The sequence below is a fragment of the Hemicordylus capensis genome, chromosome 5, assembly GCF_027244095.1.
Source record: "Hemicordylus capensis ecotype Gifberg chromosome 5, rHemCap1.1.pri, whole genome shotgun sequence".
NCBI lineage: Eukaryota > Metazoa > Chordata > Lepidosauria > Squamata > Cordylidae > Hemicordylus > Hemicordylus capensis.
The window spans coordinates 68,826,554-68,843,878 of record NC_069661.1 but is presented as its reverse complement, the minus strand read 5'-3'; the positions used below and the strand labels follow the sequence as shown (position 1 = coordinate 68,843,878).

The window sequence follows — 17,325 nt, the reverse complement described above, 5'->3', positions numbered from 1 at the left end:
TAATAATAATACAATGGGACAGTTCACCTTATGCGGGGTGGGGGGGACCATCAGTGCCCCCCCATCACTTGATTGCCCAGGATGGGAGGGAAGACCTCTATGTGAATGAGAGGGTCAGTTGGAGTATCATCTGAACCAACCCTTTGATTTCAGTGATGCTTTGTCATGATTCACTTTCTTGGGATATAACCCATAGTTTTTGAAAAGCCTATGCTGTAATCGTGTCCCATGTAATTCAGTACCTGAGCTAGCTAAAATTCAACCTGACAAATTTATTTATATATTTATTGATTTGATTTGATTTGATTTGATTAACTAATCTATATACTGCCTGACTCCAGAGGTTCCAGGCAGTTCACAAAAACAAAGACAAACAAAACCAGCTATTAAAACAAGAATTAAAAAATCTAACACATTCAGAAATTACAGCAATTAAAAAAACCTAAACAGCAATTAAAAATGTAAAACTCAAATTACTAAAATCCTGTCTTAAAATGTGTCTTAAGGGCACTTTTGAAGGCTGATAAAGATGTTAAACCACAAATGTCTATAGGGAGTGCGTTCCGCAGCCTAGGAGCGACTACAGAGAAGGCCCGCTTCCAAGACAGATGAGCTGAAAGTATGTGGAGTCAGATCTCTCGATAATGTGCCATGGGGATCATGCAGAAGGAGGTACTCTCCCAGGTAACCTGGTCCTAAGCTATTTAGGGCTTTAAAAGTAATTACCAGCACTTTGTATTTTGTCCAGAAACCTATTGGCAGCCAATGCAGTTGCTTTAAAACAGGCGTAAAATGGTCTCTCTGAGACACCCTGGAGACCAGTCTAGCTGCTGCATTTTGAACCAACTGAAGATTCCGAACTACATACAAAGGCAGCTCCACATAGAGCGCATTGCAGTACTCAAGCCTAGAGGTTTCCAGAGAGTGCACCACCCTTCTGAGATCATTATCCTCCAGGAACAGACACAGCTGTCATATCTACCGAAGCTGATAGAAAGCACTACTGGCCATAGCCTCAGCCTAAAAATCTAGGCTTGGGTCCAGAAGCACTCCCAAGCTACATACCTTTTCTTGTGCGGGGCGTGCAACCCCATTCAGAACAGGAAGATCTATCACATCCCTCGAAGTATGTCCTCTCACTATAAGTACCTTTGTCTTGACTGGATTCAGCTTCAATTTATTATCCCTCATCATTACTGCCTGTAGGCAAGCATTTAGGGGGGCTATGCCATTTTCTGATGATGACGTCAAGGAGAAATAGATGTGGGCGTCACCAGCATATTGATAACCCCCTGCTCCAAATCTCCTGATGATCTCACCCAGCGGTTTCATGTAGATGTTAAAAAGCATTGGAGGCAGGGTGGAGCCCTGAGGGATACCATACAATAGCTCTCGTTTCAGAGAGCAACTATCTCTGAGCAACATCATCTGGAATCTACCAGAGAGATAGGAACAGAACCACTGCAAAGTGGTGCCACCTATTCCCAAATCTACCAAGCAATTAGAAAAGATACCTTTGTCAATAGTATCAAAAGCCACAGAAAGGTCCAAAAGGATCAACAGAGTCATGCTTCCTCTGTCCATTCCTTGGTAGAGATCATCCATGGGGCCGACCAAGGCCATCTTCACCCCATAGCCTGCTCTAAAGTCAGTTTGAAATGGATCTAGATAATCAGTATCATCCCAAACTGCCTCGAGTTATCAACCACAACCTTCTCAATTACATTGCCCACCCAAGGGATGTTGAAGACTGGCCTATAATTATCCATCACTAGGGCAGGTTTCTTAAGCAAAGGTATCACATTGCCTCCTTCAAACTTAGAGGCATCCTACCCTCCCTCAGTGAGGCATTTATGATGTCAACCAGGCCATCTCTAACAACCTGCTAGATGTTATAAGCCACATTGGGCATGGATCCAAAGTACAAGTGGTAGGCCAAACACCTCCAAGGAGTTTGTCCACATCTTCAGGAGTCACAAATTGAAACTGATCCATTCTAATTGAGCCAGAGGAGATACTGGACACCTCTGCAGTTGACCTTGCCAAAACCTTGGAGTTTGTCCACAAAAAAGTTGTTAATAGCATCACAGTGGGATAATGAAAAATCCAGAACAATGTTCAGAGAATAGGGAACCTGAGTCAAGCCTCTCACAACTCTGAACAACTCCGCTGGATGCTAACTTGTGGACTCAATATGTGTAGAATAGAATCACTTCTTCGCTGCATGTATTGCCACAGAATAAGCCTTCAAATGGGCTTTGTGCAGTGTCTTACTGGATTCAAGTTGAGTCTTCCTTAACTTATGCTCTAGCCTTCTCCCTTGCCGCTTCAGCTCCTGTAGCTTTTCAGTATGCCATGGAGCTCGTTTCAAAGCAGAACGGGGAAGGCGCTTAGGGATGATAGTGTCTACTGCCCTGGTAAAGTTCCTATTCCAGGTCTCCACCAGGGCATCAACAGAATTACCAGCAGAACCAACCCTAAAGCCCTCCAAGGCCTCTTAGAATCCTATAGGATCCAACAACCTTCTTGGGCGGACAATCCCTAATAGACTGTGGCCATGAGACCAATCTTAACCAGATGGTGGTCTGTCCATGACAATGGAGACACTCTAGGAGTCTCCACACATGGAACACCACCCTGATCTGAGCAAAAGACCAAATCAAGAGTGTTACCAGCAGTGTAACATAGTTCATTTTTATAACTTAGTTCAGATGTGTGTTTTTTAAAGACAATACTTACAGGAGAATAAGTGATTTGAGCCCATAAAAGGTTAGTGGAGAAATGCTTTTGATCTTATTGTCGTTAATTATGCTGTGAATTTAAAAAAAAAGTGCATTACAGGCCAGGAAACATTTGTATCTAGAAACAACCTATTGCAGACAGTTTGGAAGATAGATCCATTTTAATAAATGTGATATAAATGATCAGGCTTACCCATTCATTAGAAGAAAAAGAAAACTAAGGGTGGTATTGATTGAACAACCACCTCCAGTGTGCCTCATGAGCTGAGGTACTCATGTGACTGCTAAATGATAGATCAGCTTTCTGCACTTCTCTGCAAGTACAGACTGATAATCCACACTGAGCATTGGGTAAGAGGTTAGCAGGACCATCACAGTGTGTGATAACAGTGGACACATACAGCAGTTACTTTTCTGAAAGTGGTTGTGTGAAGGTTCGTAAAGAACATTTTATTCTGAAAGCACTCACATGTAAAAAAATACATGTTGGAACAAGCCTTATGATTTTTTAAAAAAAGTTAAACCACATAAGACTTTATTAATGACTTGATGATTAAAGCTTCCTGACCCAGAAACTTCTTATTTCAAAATAAAGGTACTAGATCATCAATCAATGACTGAAACCATTATTTCCAGAGAGATTTGAAAAAAGAACTTTAGAAGTGAACCATTTTCTTGTCAGTCTTTTAAATGAGTTGCTTAGCCTTTTGCCACTGCACAGAACATTTTTTCAGTGTTGCAGTCTACTACTGCTCCCATAAGACAATACTTCATTTGAAAAGACACAGCTGGGAAAAATAACCAAGCAGTTGTACTTTGGGACAGAGACAGCTATGTCATTAACGCCTCACATGCAATGTCCTTTGCTTCTATATTGCCATTACCCATCAAAATGGATCTTTCCTCATAAAAAAATGGCAACAGAATCAAGGTAAATCCTCAGACAATTCTACAGAATATTGTAACAGTCTGAGCTGAAAGCAAGAATGGGGGAGAAAGTCATGTGACCCCTGAACAGACTTATCCTTCACACACATCTGCGTGTGTTTTAAAAAGAAACATTTTGAATGCTGCTTACGGACTCAATTAGCTTGTTCATTTGGCTATCAGCAAGGTAGGAGAAGGCTGCATAGGAGAGCTGAGCACACTCCCAATTTTTGGTCATGTACTTGCAAACATTAAGGTAGGAGGTGCAGGGAGAGGCAGCAGCTGGGTAGGATGAGCCTGCCCTACTCCCATTCCGTCCCCAGCTTTTTACCAAAGTAGAAGGAAAAGCCATCCTACCTATCAGCTGCCTTGCACACAATCATTCTCCCCGCCTCCTATCTTAATGTTTGCAAGCCTATGACCCCAAATCAGGAGTGTGCCCAGTGGTTCTACCTAGGCTGGGCACTCCGCCTACCCTACCGGCAGTCGTGTGGACAAATCTAGAGGGTTGTATCCTAACCTTTTACAGAATGTCTTTGTAGTGGAAAGCTCCTTCCACTGGTGAAAGGAAAGTTGCACATACTCAAGGAAGCTGCGTAAGTGAAGATCTCCTTCCACTAGTCAAAGGTAGGATGTCCCTGAACCAGTTCAGCGCCTCCTTAGGAAGTGCCGAACTGGTTCAGGAGCCCACATCCAAATGCTATATGGGTAAATTGCAACAGTCTGTTTGGTATAGGGCTGTACCAGATTTTCAAAGGGATCATTTTTTGCAGCAAAAGTTACCTTTCAGAGGTGAGGGACACAGTTATCTCCGAGAGATTAATGCTGAGACTGACAAATCTGAGACTGGCAAAAAGCAGTGCTAAGAAAAGTGAATTTGTGTTCCCTGAAATCTCAGTCCTTCCCCCTTTCCTGTTAAAGTGCTTGCCAAGAAAGGGGAAAAATTGTGCTGTGCATTGTATTGCAGATTGCTGCCTTTAAAGTGGCAACTATTCCACTCCGTAAGTTATACCACGTTCCTACTAGTATTGATCTGACCCTGACAACAATAATGAAACAGGTAGTTTGAAATAGAATTCAAATGCAAGTAAATAATTGTATTGTGAAAAGAATTTATGTTATAGAGGGAGTAATGTTTCCTTGTGTATATTTTAAAATAATATTTTACACAGATATATGTGTAAGGGGAAGGGTTCAGGTAAAACGCCTGCACTGTATGCAGAAGGTCCCAGACAGGGGCGTAACTATAATAGGGCAAGGGGAGACAGTTGTCTGGGGGCCCACTGCCTTGGGGGCCCCCCGGAGGCAAGTCACATGACTGACTCCCCCAGCCACGCACCCGCCCGGGCTATTCATCCTCCAAAACTGATGTGAGTGTTAAGAGCTGGAGCTACCAGAACAGCATGTCTTTCTCTAGTACCATTAAATGACTTGCATCAATTTACAAAACCTGCTACACCCCTGGTCCCAGATTTAGTCCCTGGCATTCCCCAGGTAGAGGTGGGAAAGATCTATATCTGAAGCCCTAGAGAGTTGCTTCCAGTCGGAGCAGACAAATCTACACTGATAACTCACTCTGATGCTGCCAGTCAGAGTAGACAAATAAGCAGACCAAGAGTCAAACTCCATATAAAGCAGTTTCATATATTCGTGCATTCAAATAAATACATTCCATGGAATCTCCAGGCTCAATATATTTGGGGTACACTGACACAGCTGGAAATGACAGTGAGGCGATTCTCACGATTGGGCAAAAATGGGCTAAGGGAGCCTAGCCCGATTGAAGTGAAGCGTGAGAACCAGCGGGCTTGCAGCTGAGCCCGGTTTCTCCAAAGCGGGTGACCCGCTTGAATACCTCTCCCCTTAGATGTGGTTAGTGGAGCGAGCTCTCTACTAACCCCGTCTATCTGATCGTGAGACTCGCCTCAGTATCTAGAAATGGACCATATCAGAACCTGGGTGGGGTGACAAAGGCATACAGTATAGCTGGTATTCTAAGGAGCTCGGATTTGAGGACTCCATATTCCGGGGAAGTTAAACCAATATAAAAACAGTACATACAGCCATTCAAGTTTATGTAGATCTTCAAAGACATGGGTTTCCAGAAAAGTTATGTTGTTGTGACTCAGATATCTGAAACGAAATCAGCACCGGATGAGAGGTAAAATAGCATTACAACATTAATTCACCAAATGTTGGTAATTTGTTTTTTTTAAAAAATAAATAAAAAATAAATAAATGTGATCCTTCCTCAGAGTTGTTCAGAGTGATGTCCGAGACCCACAGCAACTCTGACATATTGAGGCAATTCTCATGATCACCAGGGTGCGGGGGCAATGAAGGCAGGGTGAACCTTACCTTCCCCACAGATGAGCAAGGTGAAGGTGGTGGGAGCATGCTCCGTGCTCTCACATGGGCAGCCCTGCTCCGTGAAGCACAAAGCAGGGCAGAAGAATCCAGGGCTGGAACTTGTTGTTTTGGCCTACGGGCATCCCACAATGCACGGTGTGGCACACGTGGTGCATTGGGGGATTCCCCTGTCAGACAGGTGCTCCATGTGCCTGACTCTGTGTCTCCTTGGGCTGCACTCAGCCCAAGGAGACACATGATACCCGGCAGCCGGGTTAAGGGTGCAAGCACACACTTAACATCGGCTAACAGCCGGATTATTTAGCAGGGTTAGGTGGGTGGGAAGCGGAGGGATCTGCAAGGATCCTGCCGCTTCCCACAACCAGCCTAACCCAGGCTGAGCTGCCCCAGCTAGGTTAGGCTGGTTGTGAGAACAGCCTCATTGTTAGGCTGTGAGACAGCAATTTGCCCAGATCCACAGGGAGCATTACAGCTGAGAAGAGAGGGGGACATGGATTTCCTACATTCATGCACAACATTTTAGTCACAATCTTTCACAGACTTTAAAAACACTTGCCTTTTGAAATCTACCCCAGGTTAGCAACAGAAAACTTCTAGGTGTAAAGGTTTTGGAGGCTTCCATTATAAATGCATAGTTAAGAATATGTATATGACAGCCATGCTACTGAGGTTATGGTTAAATGTATTTAAGTGTGGATGCACTGATTGTTATAGTGTAGAACTGCAGATGAGATACCTACAGCTTTGTTAGATTGTAGAGTCCTCTGAAAGCATGTAGTGACACAGTGCTGATTTTATTATTTTGAAGATATCTGTGAAGATATTAATGACAACAGTAAATCATTACAAGTCCTTTACAAAATAAGAAGATTGGGAACCATTTTTGCTTTACTTAAAGAATTATTTTTCTAATATGGACTTTCAGTAGGGTTTGAAATATAGTAATAACAGCAGGTTGGGTTGGGTAAAATCGAGTAGTATTGTGGAGTATGTATGTTTTGAATTATTATAGCAATGGTTTAGATGTATAGTTATCGTGAACCACGCAGATAGGTAAGCAGGAAGTCAATATTTACTTATGTGTAGAAATGAATGTAATTTGAATGCAAAGCTATTGTAAATGCCAATAAAAATTTAAAATGCAAAAAAAAAGTTCTTTACAAAATTTGTTTGTGTGTATTTGTGAATGTTCACTTTTTAGATCATGAGCAAAATTTGAAAGCATCTTAACTCTCATCTTAAATTGAAGAGTTTTGGATAACTGAATATAGACATAAATGCTATGAAGATTATGTTGAGACTGTAGCCCTGTTCACAATGGCTGATATTCAGACCAGCACTGTGCTGGTGCTACAGGGGAGGGGTGATTTTCACCCATCTCTCCTTCTGAAGTCCATTACGTCTCCCACACAGAATTCAGAGGGAAGGAAAGATGGATGAAGATCGATCCTCCCTTGTACTGTCAGTGCAGTGTTGGTCTGAACGTCAGCCACTGACAATGCTGGAAATTTGATAGTGACTTTTAAGCAAGCCCAATCTATGGTATTTTTGTTTTTAGGAGAAGGCCAAAGCAAATAAAACAATTATATTTCAAAGTTACAGGAATATGCCTCCTTTTCATGAAATGTCTATGTTTTCCAACAGAACATATAGTGATAGCTATATTTAAATTTGTGACCACAAGAGGGTGCTAATACAAACTGCATATCATGGCATCTGATGGAAAGAAAAGGATAAGAGAATGTGTGCTTCCCCCATATAGTTCTTAGTTGCCCATTCACTTCATGTGCATGTGATTTACTTTATACGTCTAATACAATTCAGTTTCACTCAGTATTGGATACATACATAAAGCACATTTTGGGCTGTATCACATTTTAAAACATGAAAGGAACTTGTTTAACAGTAAAAATAATAAAGAATCTTGTGGCAACTCGAAGGCAAATACACTTATTGGAGCATAACCTTCTATGGACTACTGTCTACTTCATCAGATACATGAAGCGCAATCCTCTAGACGTATTTTAACAGTGTGTTAAAGAATACCCATCTATCTGCAGGCATTCCTATTGGTTTGCTAAGTGGAAGAGGTTCAGTTGACTTTTGTCACCTTTGCTGTACTGCTCTGTTCTAAATTGTTGTTGTGCGACCACAGAGCCCTGTTGTTGTCTTTGGTAGAATATAGGAGGGGTTTACCATTGCCATCTCCCGTGCAGGATGAGATGATGCCTTTCAGCAACTTCCTATATTGCTGCTGCCCAGCATAGGAGTTTCCCATATTCTGAGAAACATACCAGAGGGGATTTGAATCAGCAACCTCTTGCTCCCCAGTGCGCCATTAGGTGGCTTATTCTAAATTGTACTTCTTTATAATATGATGCGGACACTAAGTGGTGCAGTAGGGAAATGCTTGACTAACAAGCAAAAGGTTGCTGGTTCGAATCCCCACTGGTACTATATTGGGCAGCAGCGATATAGGAAGATGCTGAAAGACATCGAGGCTATTCCCACAATCAGCCGAAATCAGGCTAGGGGAGCCTAGCTCTATTTTGGCTGATAGTGGGAGCCATCGGGCTTGCAGGTGAGCCTGGTTGCCTCCCGGTGGTTAACCCACCAAACAACCCCTCGCCTTAAAGTGGGTTTGCGGAGCGAGCACCGGTTTTTAAAATTGTGAGTAGCTACAGCGGCAGCGATATAGGAAGATGCTGAAAGGCATCATCTCATATTGCGCAGGAGATGGCAATAGTAAACCCCTCCTGTAGTCTACCAAAAACAAGAACAGGACTCTGTGGTCACCAAGAGTCGAAACCGACTTGATGACACACTGTACCGTTCTCTAAGCTTTTGTGGACTACAATCTGCTTCATGAGATGCATGAAGTATTATCCTCAGCTGGCAGGTATACCATATTTACCTGACCAGAAGATGATTCTGAATTTATGGTGAGCCCCTTGAAAATAGAGGTTAAATAAATACAGGTAACACCTGTATAGGCCACCTAATGGTGCAGCTGGGAAGCAACCTGCCTAGAGAGCAGGAGGCTGTTGGTTTAAATCCCCGCTGGTGTGTTTCCCAGACTTGGGCAGCAGCAATATAGGAAGGTGCTGAAAGGCATCATCTCATACTGTGCTGGAGATGGCAATGAAACCCCTCCTGTATTCTACCAAGAAAACCACAGGACTCTGTGGTCACCAGGAGTTGACACTGACTTGACGGCACAATCTTTCCTTTAATACCTGTATACCCAAAAGGAACAGGACTCTGGATTTAAGATGATTCCCTGATTTTTAACATCAAAGTACTTGGGAAAAACCTGGCTTTGAATTCAGGTAAATATGGTATGTAAGGGTTATATGTAGTGAGATCATCGGAATCATAACTCTAGGGTGAATTCACGCAGTCTGTTCAAGAAATACCAAACACCACCTGATAGGGCTTTCACATCTCATTTTGCCACCCACTGCTAGATAATTTCCAGCAGGAGACAGAATGACCTGTGACAACAGTGTCAGACATTCAGATAATCAACCCACAGTTCCAATTGTCTTGTGAAAAGTGTTAATTCACCCATAGCCACTTACACCACAAAACAATTATATTTCAAAAGATTATTTGAAGTTAAAACCATGTCTTACAGGTTTTTAAGATCCTGATATTTTTTGAAACCATCGGCAACAAGACTCCTCAGCAGATTCCATTTTAGGGACCTGCAATAATTTTTTAAAAAGAAGAAGAATAGCTAAAAGCACACACCAATTCACTTTTCAATATAAGTGAATAATATAAACATATAATACATACAAACATATAGACAATATAAACATAACCATGTACACCACTCCAGGCTCCTTGGAAGAAGAGTGGGGTAGAAATGTAAGTAAATAAATATAAGTACAGTTGACTTAATTTTCATTTGAATTATGTTGAGAGAGACACTTCCATAAATTAAATTACTTCATGAATGTGTGTGTGTGGTGTGTGTGGCCAACTTTTTTCTTCTCCCTGCTCCTGTGTCTTTAACAGAAGCCCAATATGCAAAATTAAGCACTTGCTCCGCTGACCTCATTTAATCGGGGGTGGGGGGAATTAGGTGGGCTAGCCACTGGGAGCTGCATGGCTCCCAGCGTTTCACACACGAGTGTGGAATCGGGCTGGGCTCCCTTAGCCCAGTTTCCTCCACATGTGTGAATAGCCTCAGTGAGCTCCCAATCCTGATGAGGCTTCCTATACTATTTAAGAAAGAAAGCCCAAATGACACATTGAGGCAATTCACACACACAGAGGAAAGCGGGATAAGGGAGCCTAACCTGGTTTCCCCTACGTGGGTGAACCTCCAGCTCACGGTGGCTAGCCTGCCTAATTGCACCCCCTCCTAAATGAGGTTAGTGGAGTGGGCATTAACACCATTTTTCGGATCGTGAGTCTCCACAGTGCTGTGCCGTGACAACTTGTGAGGAGACCCTTGACCGGGAGTCCACAGCAAGCCTCCTGATGTTGGGGGGAGGCTCCCCAGAATACTCCACACACTCTGCAGGGCATTCTGGGGCTTCTGGGGGCTGGGTGGCCCCCGATCCCCACCGTCCCTACCAGCTCCATGATGGAGCCGGTAATCATGTGGGCAGCAGATTCAGCTGCCCAGGGAGGGCTGAATGCTCATATGGAGGGAGTGCAGGTCAAGCCTGCTCTCCATGCCAAACCCCATCTGGCTCTCCACACTGCTCATGTGGAGAGCCTCATTAGGTGTCATGTCTTCTCTGACCTATCAAAAGAGTCAGGTAGGAACACTTAAACACTGAGCTGGGAATTATTCCTAGTCCAAGTCAAAAGGGGCTTCTGAAAATGATTACAGGCTTGAGGGCTACACACCACTTGTCACCTGCCTTAATAACTTTGTGGCCTGTAGGACAGGGATTCAGGGCTGTACCCAGAAGTTGCTGCTGCTCTACTTACATCATAGTTACATCTGAAGAGACTGAAGGGACATTGTGTAAATTGGCATCATCACAGACCAGCTCTAGCCCATGGCACAAGCATTCGGCTGGTACAGAATCAAGCACTGGATAAAGAGAATGTCGTAGATGAGGCAGATCATGTGGAAAGAAAAGAGATGTGTTGCAAATAACATTGCTTAGTACAATGCAAGCATATCTTATAATGGAGCTGAGATAATCATATTAGAAACAAACTTGTTCCAGCATTTATCTCCACCTATGACTGTGGTCTGTGATGGTAATATGTTTTCCCTAATTCTCCCACCCCCATCTTCTTTATAAAATGTTGCTATTTCCTGTTTATTTCATTTTCCAAAACTGCCTAATACAGTATTCAATCTCCACATTTTCTCAAGGTACACATTATCCATAGTAGCGTTGACTGAATAATAGACACAAAGGGACCTTCTCCATCATGTTGAGACAGCCCAATCTGCCCCTCCTCATGAGTTCCCAAGCCTGGTAAAGGTACCTGTCCACCCCCTCCCATTCTTGGACCCCTACATAGCCAAGAGTCATTCATATAATGGTGTTATTTCAGAATCAAATATTTACAAATACAACAGTTCCACAAATAGGTTTTTCACTACTTACAGCACTCATAGGTTTCCACCTCAAAGACAGATCGGGAAAATGTTTCATGGTACAGGGCATAATATTTATCTAGCTGCTCAGACCATCCATTGTTGTCACCTAATGGAGATTATATGGAAGAAATATTATGCTTATATTATATCATCAATATTATATCATCAAGCTAAAAAATAAAGTTTGCCCCTCTTAGCAAATTGCTGGTAAACTCGCTTTAAAATCATACTAATAAAACATTTCAGACGAAGTGTAACAGAATATCCCCAAAGATCTGTACGCATGCAAAAGCCCAAGTTTTCCAAAATAGCCCTCTGAAAACAGTGGCTTGCATTCTCCACAGGGCTAGGACAATGGAAGAAGCTCTGCAGAGATGCAAAAAGACTGCAGCTTAAGTGTGCTCCGACCTGTTTCCATTGCCCCAGCAGAAATAGCAGGGAGGGTGCCATTCTTGCTGCTTTCTCCTCCCTTCAAATTGAGGCTCTACACACGATCAAGGTGTGGAGCCGAGGAGGGTTTGGCAGGGAGAGCAGGCTTAGCTACTTTCATTGTTCTAGATTGGTGGTGGTGGTGGTGGTGGTGGTGATGTACATGGTGCTTTACAAAGTATGGGATGACAAGTGTCTGCCCTAGGAGTTAGAAATGACATAAGGGAGACAACAGATGACTGGGAGGGCAATGGAAACTGTGGTGGAGTCTCCAACAGGGCAGAAATATACTGTTATTTTAGTTATAGATATTTAGTTTTAGTTACAGTAAACAATGAAATGTGATGCAGTGACAAAGGATTTGTTAACCTACCACAGTTGTCTTCATCTGCTTGATTCCCACAGTCATCAATCCCATTGCAGTGCAGAGCCTGAGGCAGACACTTGGTGATGTTCCCACAAGGGAAATAGCCAAGTGCACATGGGAGACCAAATCCAAAATCATGAGTTCTTGAAGTAGCATACGGAGCTATTTTTAAAACCAACAGAAAGAGAATAGGCTTCATTTAAAGCATGTCTTCCCACACATACGTTTCTTTGTTGAATTACAACTGTATTGAGTTAAAAGTGTCAAATATCTCTACCGATACAGTGCTATATACAACAATATCACTACATGCTTCGGGTTAAGAGCAATCTTGTGTTGTTAATTTTCCATATAGTATTTTCAGTGACTTGAGACTGCAGTGTTACACATATTTTCATGAAAATATGTTCCAGTGCAATAAATCATAAAAACAGCTCTGATGGATCAGGGCCATCTAGTTCAGCATCTTGTTTTGCACCATGGCTCATCAGATGCCTCTGGGAAGCCCACAGGCATGAGGTGAGGGCATGCCCTTTCTCCTGCTGTTGCTCCCTGCAACTGGTATCAAGAGGCATCTTGCCTCTTAGGCTGAATCAATGAGATATAGATTCCCACAGTCATCAGTCCCATTTGCTTGTTAAGTCTTGGCTTTTTATCCAGGCTTTTACATGATTGTTTTTATTGCTGCTTCTATGTGTTTTTATCCATGTATAGTTTTTATGCTTGTATTTTATAGATATTAAATTTGGTTTGTTTTTATATTTTTAGCTTAATATTTTTATTGCCATTTTATTGTATGTTTTATAACTTTTGTAAACCACCTTGAGATTGTTTTTAATGAAAGGCGGTATATAAATCCAACAATAAAATAAAATAAATAAATAAAAATATAGATAGAGGGGTGTGTGTGTGTGTGGGTGTGTGTGTGTGTGTGTGTGTGTGTGTACGTACTACACAGTTTGGTCTGAAGGCCTACCTATGAATGTGAGCTTCAAAATCTACACTAAAAGAGCAGCCAAATTCAGTGGCTGAGAAATGCAACTGAGAAAAGAATAAAAAGTGATGAGGGTCATTAGTTAAGGTCATAAACAGAAGTGAGAAGAAACATTTACAGGGAGAAATCATCAGTGCTTTGTCTGTGATGTTAAAACATTCCTTGCAAGGAAGGGATGAAACAACAACCAAGAACCAACAATGCTTTGTTTTCATGTAGCAATTTTTTTCCATACACATTTTCCAAGTAAATAGTTTTGTTATTGCATATGTAGATGACTCCTTAACACTATAGCTCTAACAACAGTGAGGTCACAATCAAGAACTGTATTCTACACAGGTTGTGTGCTTCCCATTTTCAGTTATGTGGAAGAAAAGTAGGAGGAAAACCTGGGTGGATTTTCCTCCTGCCTTGCTTCCACACAATCACTTCTACCCAGGTTTTCTTCCTATCTTGCTTCCATTCAACTGAAAATTGGGAGCACACACAGCTCCCAAACCTGGGTAGAACACAGTTTTTGATTGTGTGAATGACCTCATCATGTACTTCAGTAGTAACTACTAGGAGAAACTATTGATCCATACAAAGAATACCAGAAGTGAAGTCTAGAAACATATCAGAAAAGACAAATTAAAATAAATTGTAACGGGTGTACTTATAAGGAGTGCATTTGAAAGAGGTATTTAAGCAGGATGACTATAAGGTGAAAAAGCAATTCACTTAGAAATGAGAATGGTGTTCAGGGGTAGCCCACGGTCCTGCATTGCCTGAGGTGGGGCACCAAGTGCTCAGTTGCCCCATGGCTCATTCTCCCTTCTGTCCTGGAATGTGGCAGGCTGGCACTCCAGCTGCAGAGATGTCTCCTTCACAGATTACATCTCCAAACATGACATCATTTTGGTCCAGGAAACCTGGACACCAGAAGACACTCAACAGCTTCAAATCATTCTCATTTGGAGCAGAAGCTGGTGCGGGAAGGGGAAGACCTAAAGTCAGACTGGGAGTGCTAGTCTCTACCACCCTGTGTGCAACCTCAGCAAGACTCCCTCCATTTAAGCAACAGGCAATGGCAGTGACAATTCATTTCAGACATTGCACCCTTTTAATAATTAATGTCTATCTACCCCTGCAGCGATGGAAATCCCAGGTCAGGAACCTATGGACTAAACTGGAAAACGACTTAACTGACCTCTCTGCCTATCCCAATGTGCACATAGTGGTAGGAGGTTATTTCAATGCTTGCCCAAAACTGCACCTGCAGCACTCCAAACCTAGGTGGCCAGATTTGGCTTTTAAAAAGCCAAATTTTGGCTTACAGCCCATTTGACCCACGAGTATACCCCTTAGGTTCTGGCAACTCTGCTTCAAACCATGGTTTGACACTGAATGCACTGATGCCAAATAAGTGCTCATCACTAACTGCAATGCTTACAAAGCCAATACAAGCCCAGTGTCTGCACAGAAATTTCTTAAACAGAAGAAGCAATACAAACAACTACTCAAATGCAAGAAAAGAGATGCTATGAAAATCACATCTCATCCAGGCAGTCAGATCAAATGACTTGGCCCTATTTTGGTGCATCACTGTGGATCTCCCCAACAACAGCCTGATGCACCTGCACAGCCACATTTCACCAGAGATGTGGGAAAGGCACTTCTTTGAATGGTACAGAGATGGAGATGCAGAACATGGGTGCCCTGATACTGAGGGCCTGCTGGCTTGGTCACCAGTGATGACAGCTGAGATCATAAACCTTATCTCCCAACTGAGACCTGGGAAGGCCCCTGGTGATGATCTAATCGCCCAAGAGTTAATCAAAACCAACTCTACGTAGGCCCCCATTCTGGCCTCTTTGTTTACACTGATTGACAAGCACAGCCATTTTCCTAAGGACAGGGGGCTTGCAGTCATTGTCCCCATCTTCAAAAAAGGTAGAGGAGACGAACCAGCTAACTATAGGCTGCTCAGCACATTCAGTAATGCACCTATACTGGCAACATATCACAGTTCCAAACACCTATACTGGAAACTAAGGGACTGGTTGGAACAAGAAAACCTCCTAGCAGAGGAGCAGGCTGGATTCAGGGAATGATGATCTACCACTGATCAGTGTTGAGTCCTACAACATCTAATTGAGAAATATTCCACCCGTACTACAACCTCCCTCCATGCAACCTTTATAGATCTCGTCTGCATTTGATTCCAACTCGCAAACCAAATTGTGGGGAAAACTGGAAGCCTCCACAATTGACCAGTGCCTGCTATCTCTCATTGGTATCCTCTATGACGACATGTCCCTGAAAGATAGATGAAACCCCCAAGGTCACTAATCAGGCACCATTCCAACCCTTAAGGGCATCAAATAAGGGTGCATACTTGCTCCGCTCCCATTTAACGTCTACATAAACTCCATGGTAGGACACCTGAATAACTCAGACTTCCACCCCCACAAGCATGCAGAGAAACACATCTCCACTCTGCTCTATGCAGATGATGCAGCAATTCTCTCAAGGACCTCCATGTGTCTCAAAAGAGCTCTGAGGACCCCCACCCAATACTGCATGAAAGATAAGTTGGAGATTAACTATCACAAAACCAAAATTATGGCCTTCACCAAGAAGCCTAAGATACATTCATGGCATATAAACAGGAACATAACTGAACAGGTTTCATGCTTCAAATACCTGGGGGTGGTCTTCCATGCCTCTGGCATCAGAAAGGCTCACGACACTCATGCTGCTCAAAATGCCCAGAGGAGCACAGCTGCCATCCTAAAAATCTTTTGAACAAGCGGAGGCCATTGCATACCCACAGCCCTCAAACTATTTGAAGCTAAGTCACTGGCACAACTCCTCTATGGTACCCAAGTGGGCCCCTTCTCCATCTTTGCTCCATTGGAGCTTGTTCAGTCCAAATTTCTAAAAGCGGTTTTCCAAGTACACTGGTGCATCCCAAACACCAGCCTGCACCTAGAGGCAGGCCTGGTGAAAGTGGAGGCCCTTCTCTATTGCTTATTCTATAGAGATATTCGCAGTGCCCTTATTCTCCTGCTAATTACCAGGATGCCAGGTCGCTCGGCCAGTTCTACATCTCTCTTCTGCTCTCCAACCACAATTCCATCATATCACACAATGTTTACATATTCTGTGTGCAGCATGTCAAATGCATCAGGTCCTGACCACCAGCAAGAGTTAATCAGGCCTGACACAGCTTACCTCTCTACACCATATTCTACAAGGTATCTCACTGTTTTAGTCTTAATACATGGTTTTTAAAAATAACTTTTACAAATATTTGATAGGCTTTTAAATCTATAGATTTCAGCAAATAAGCAACAATTGTAACTCTAATTTTAAAGCTTCTTATAAGCTTCTTATAATCTTTCATTTTATAATCATTTTATGATAGTTTATTGCAATTTAACAATAGCTTTATAGCTGTGGATAGCTCACAGCATTTATACCACCATCAGCTTCCTCCTCTTCAGCTACAGTCATACAGGCTCTTAAGCACAGCCTGCTTAAATGCTGTTTTAATGTATTCTAATTTAATTTATTTATTTATTTCATTTATAAACTGCCCCATCCAGAGGCTCTGGGTGGTGTACAACACCTTTTAAAAGACATAAACCCCACAATTAAAACAATGCTAAAAACAATATAAAAACAATTCAAAAATGATTAAAACCATTTAAAACCAATTAAAACACATTTAAAAACAACAACACTTTACAAGCCTAGGAAGGCCAGGCCAAATAAATAGGTTTTTAGGGCTCTCTTAAAGGCCGACAGCGAGCCTAAACTGTGGATATCTGCCGGGAGTGCATTCCATACACCAGGAGAGGCTACAGAAAAGACCCTGTTCCGAGTCGCCACCAGATGTACTGGTGGCAACCAGAGATGGACCTCTCCAGATGAC

At 42.6% G+C, this 17,325-nt stretch overlaps 1 protein-coding gene across 2 annotated transcripts in view; it reads right to left on the bottom strand.

Annotated features, from left to right (window-relative positions):
- RXFP1 (relaxin family peptide receptor 1) overlaps positions 1-17,325 on the bottom strand; it is a 51,044-nt gene that overhangs the window by 26,485 nt on the left and 7,234 nt on the right. For both annotated transcript variants that reach the window (XM_053257638.1, XM_053257639.1), the window contains exons 2-8: positions 12,419-12,574; positions 11,624-11,722; positions 10,989-11,094; positions 9,674-9,745; positions 6,779-6,850; positions 5,730-5,801; positions 2,740-2,811 (exon numbers count right to left, since the gene is read on the bottom strand). In XM_053257638.1, the coding sequence (XP_053113613.1) occupies positions 2,740-2,811; positions 5,730-5,801; positions 6,779-6,850; positions 9,674-9,745; positions 10,989-11,094; positions 11,624-11,722; positions 12,419-12,574 (649 nt within the window). The remainder of the gene's footprint in view (positions 1-2,739; positions 2,812-5,729; positions 5,802-6,778; positions 6,851-9,673; positions 9,746-10,988; positions 11,095-11,623; positions 11,723-12,418; positions 12,575-17,325) is intronic.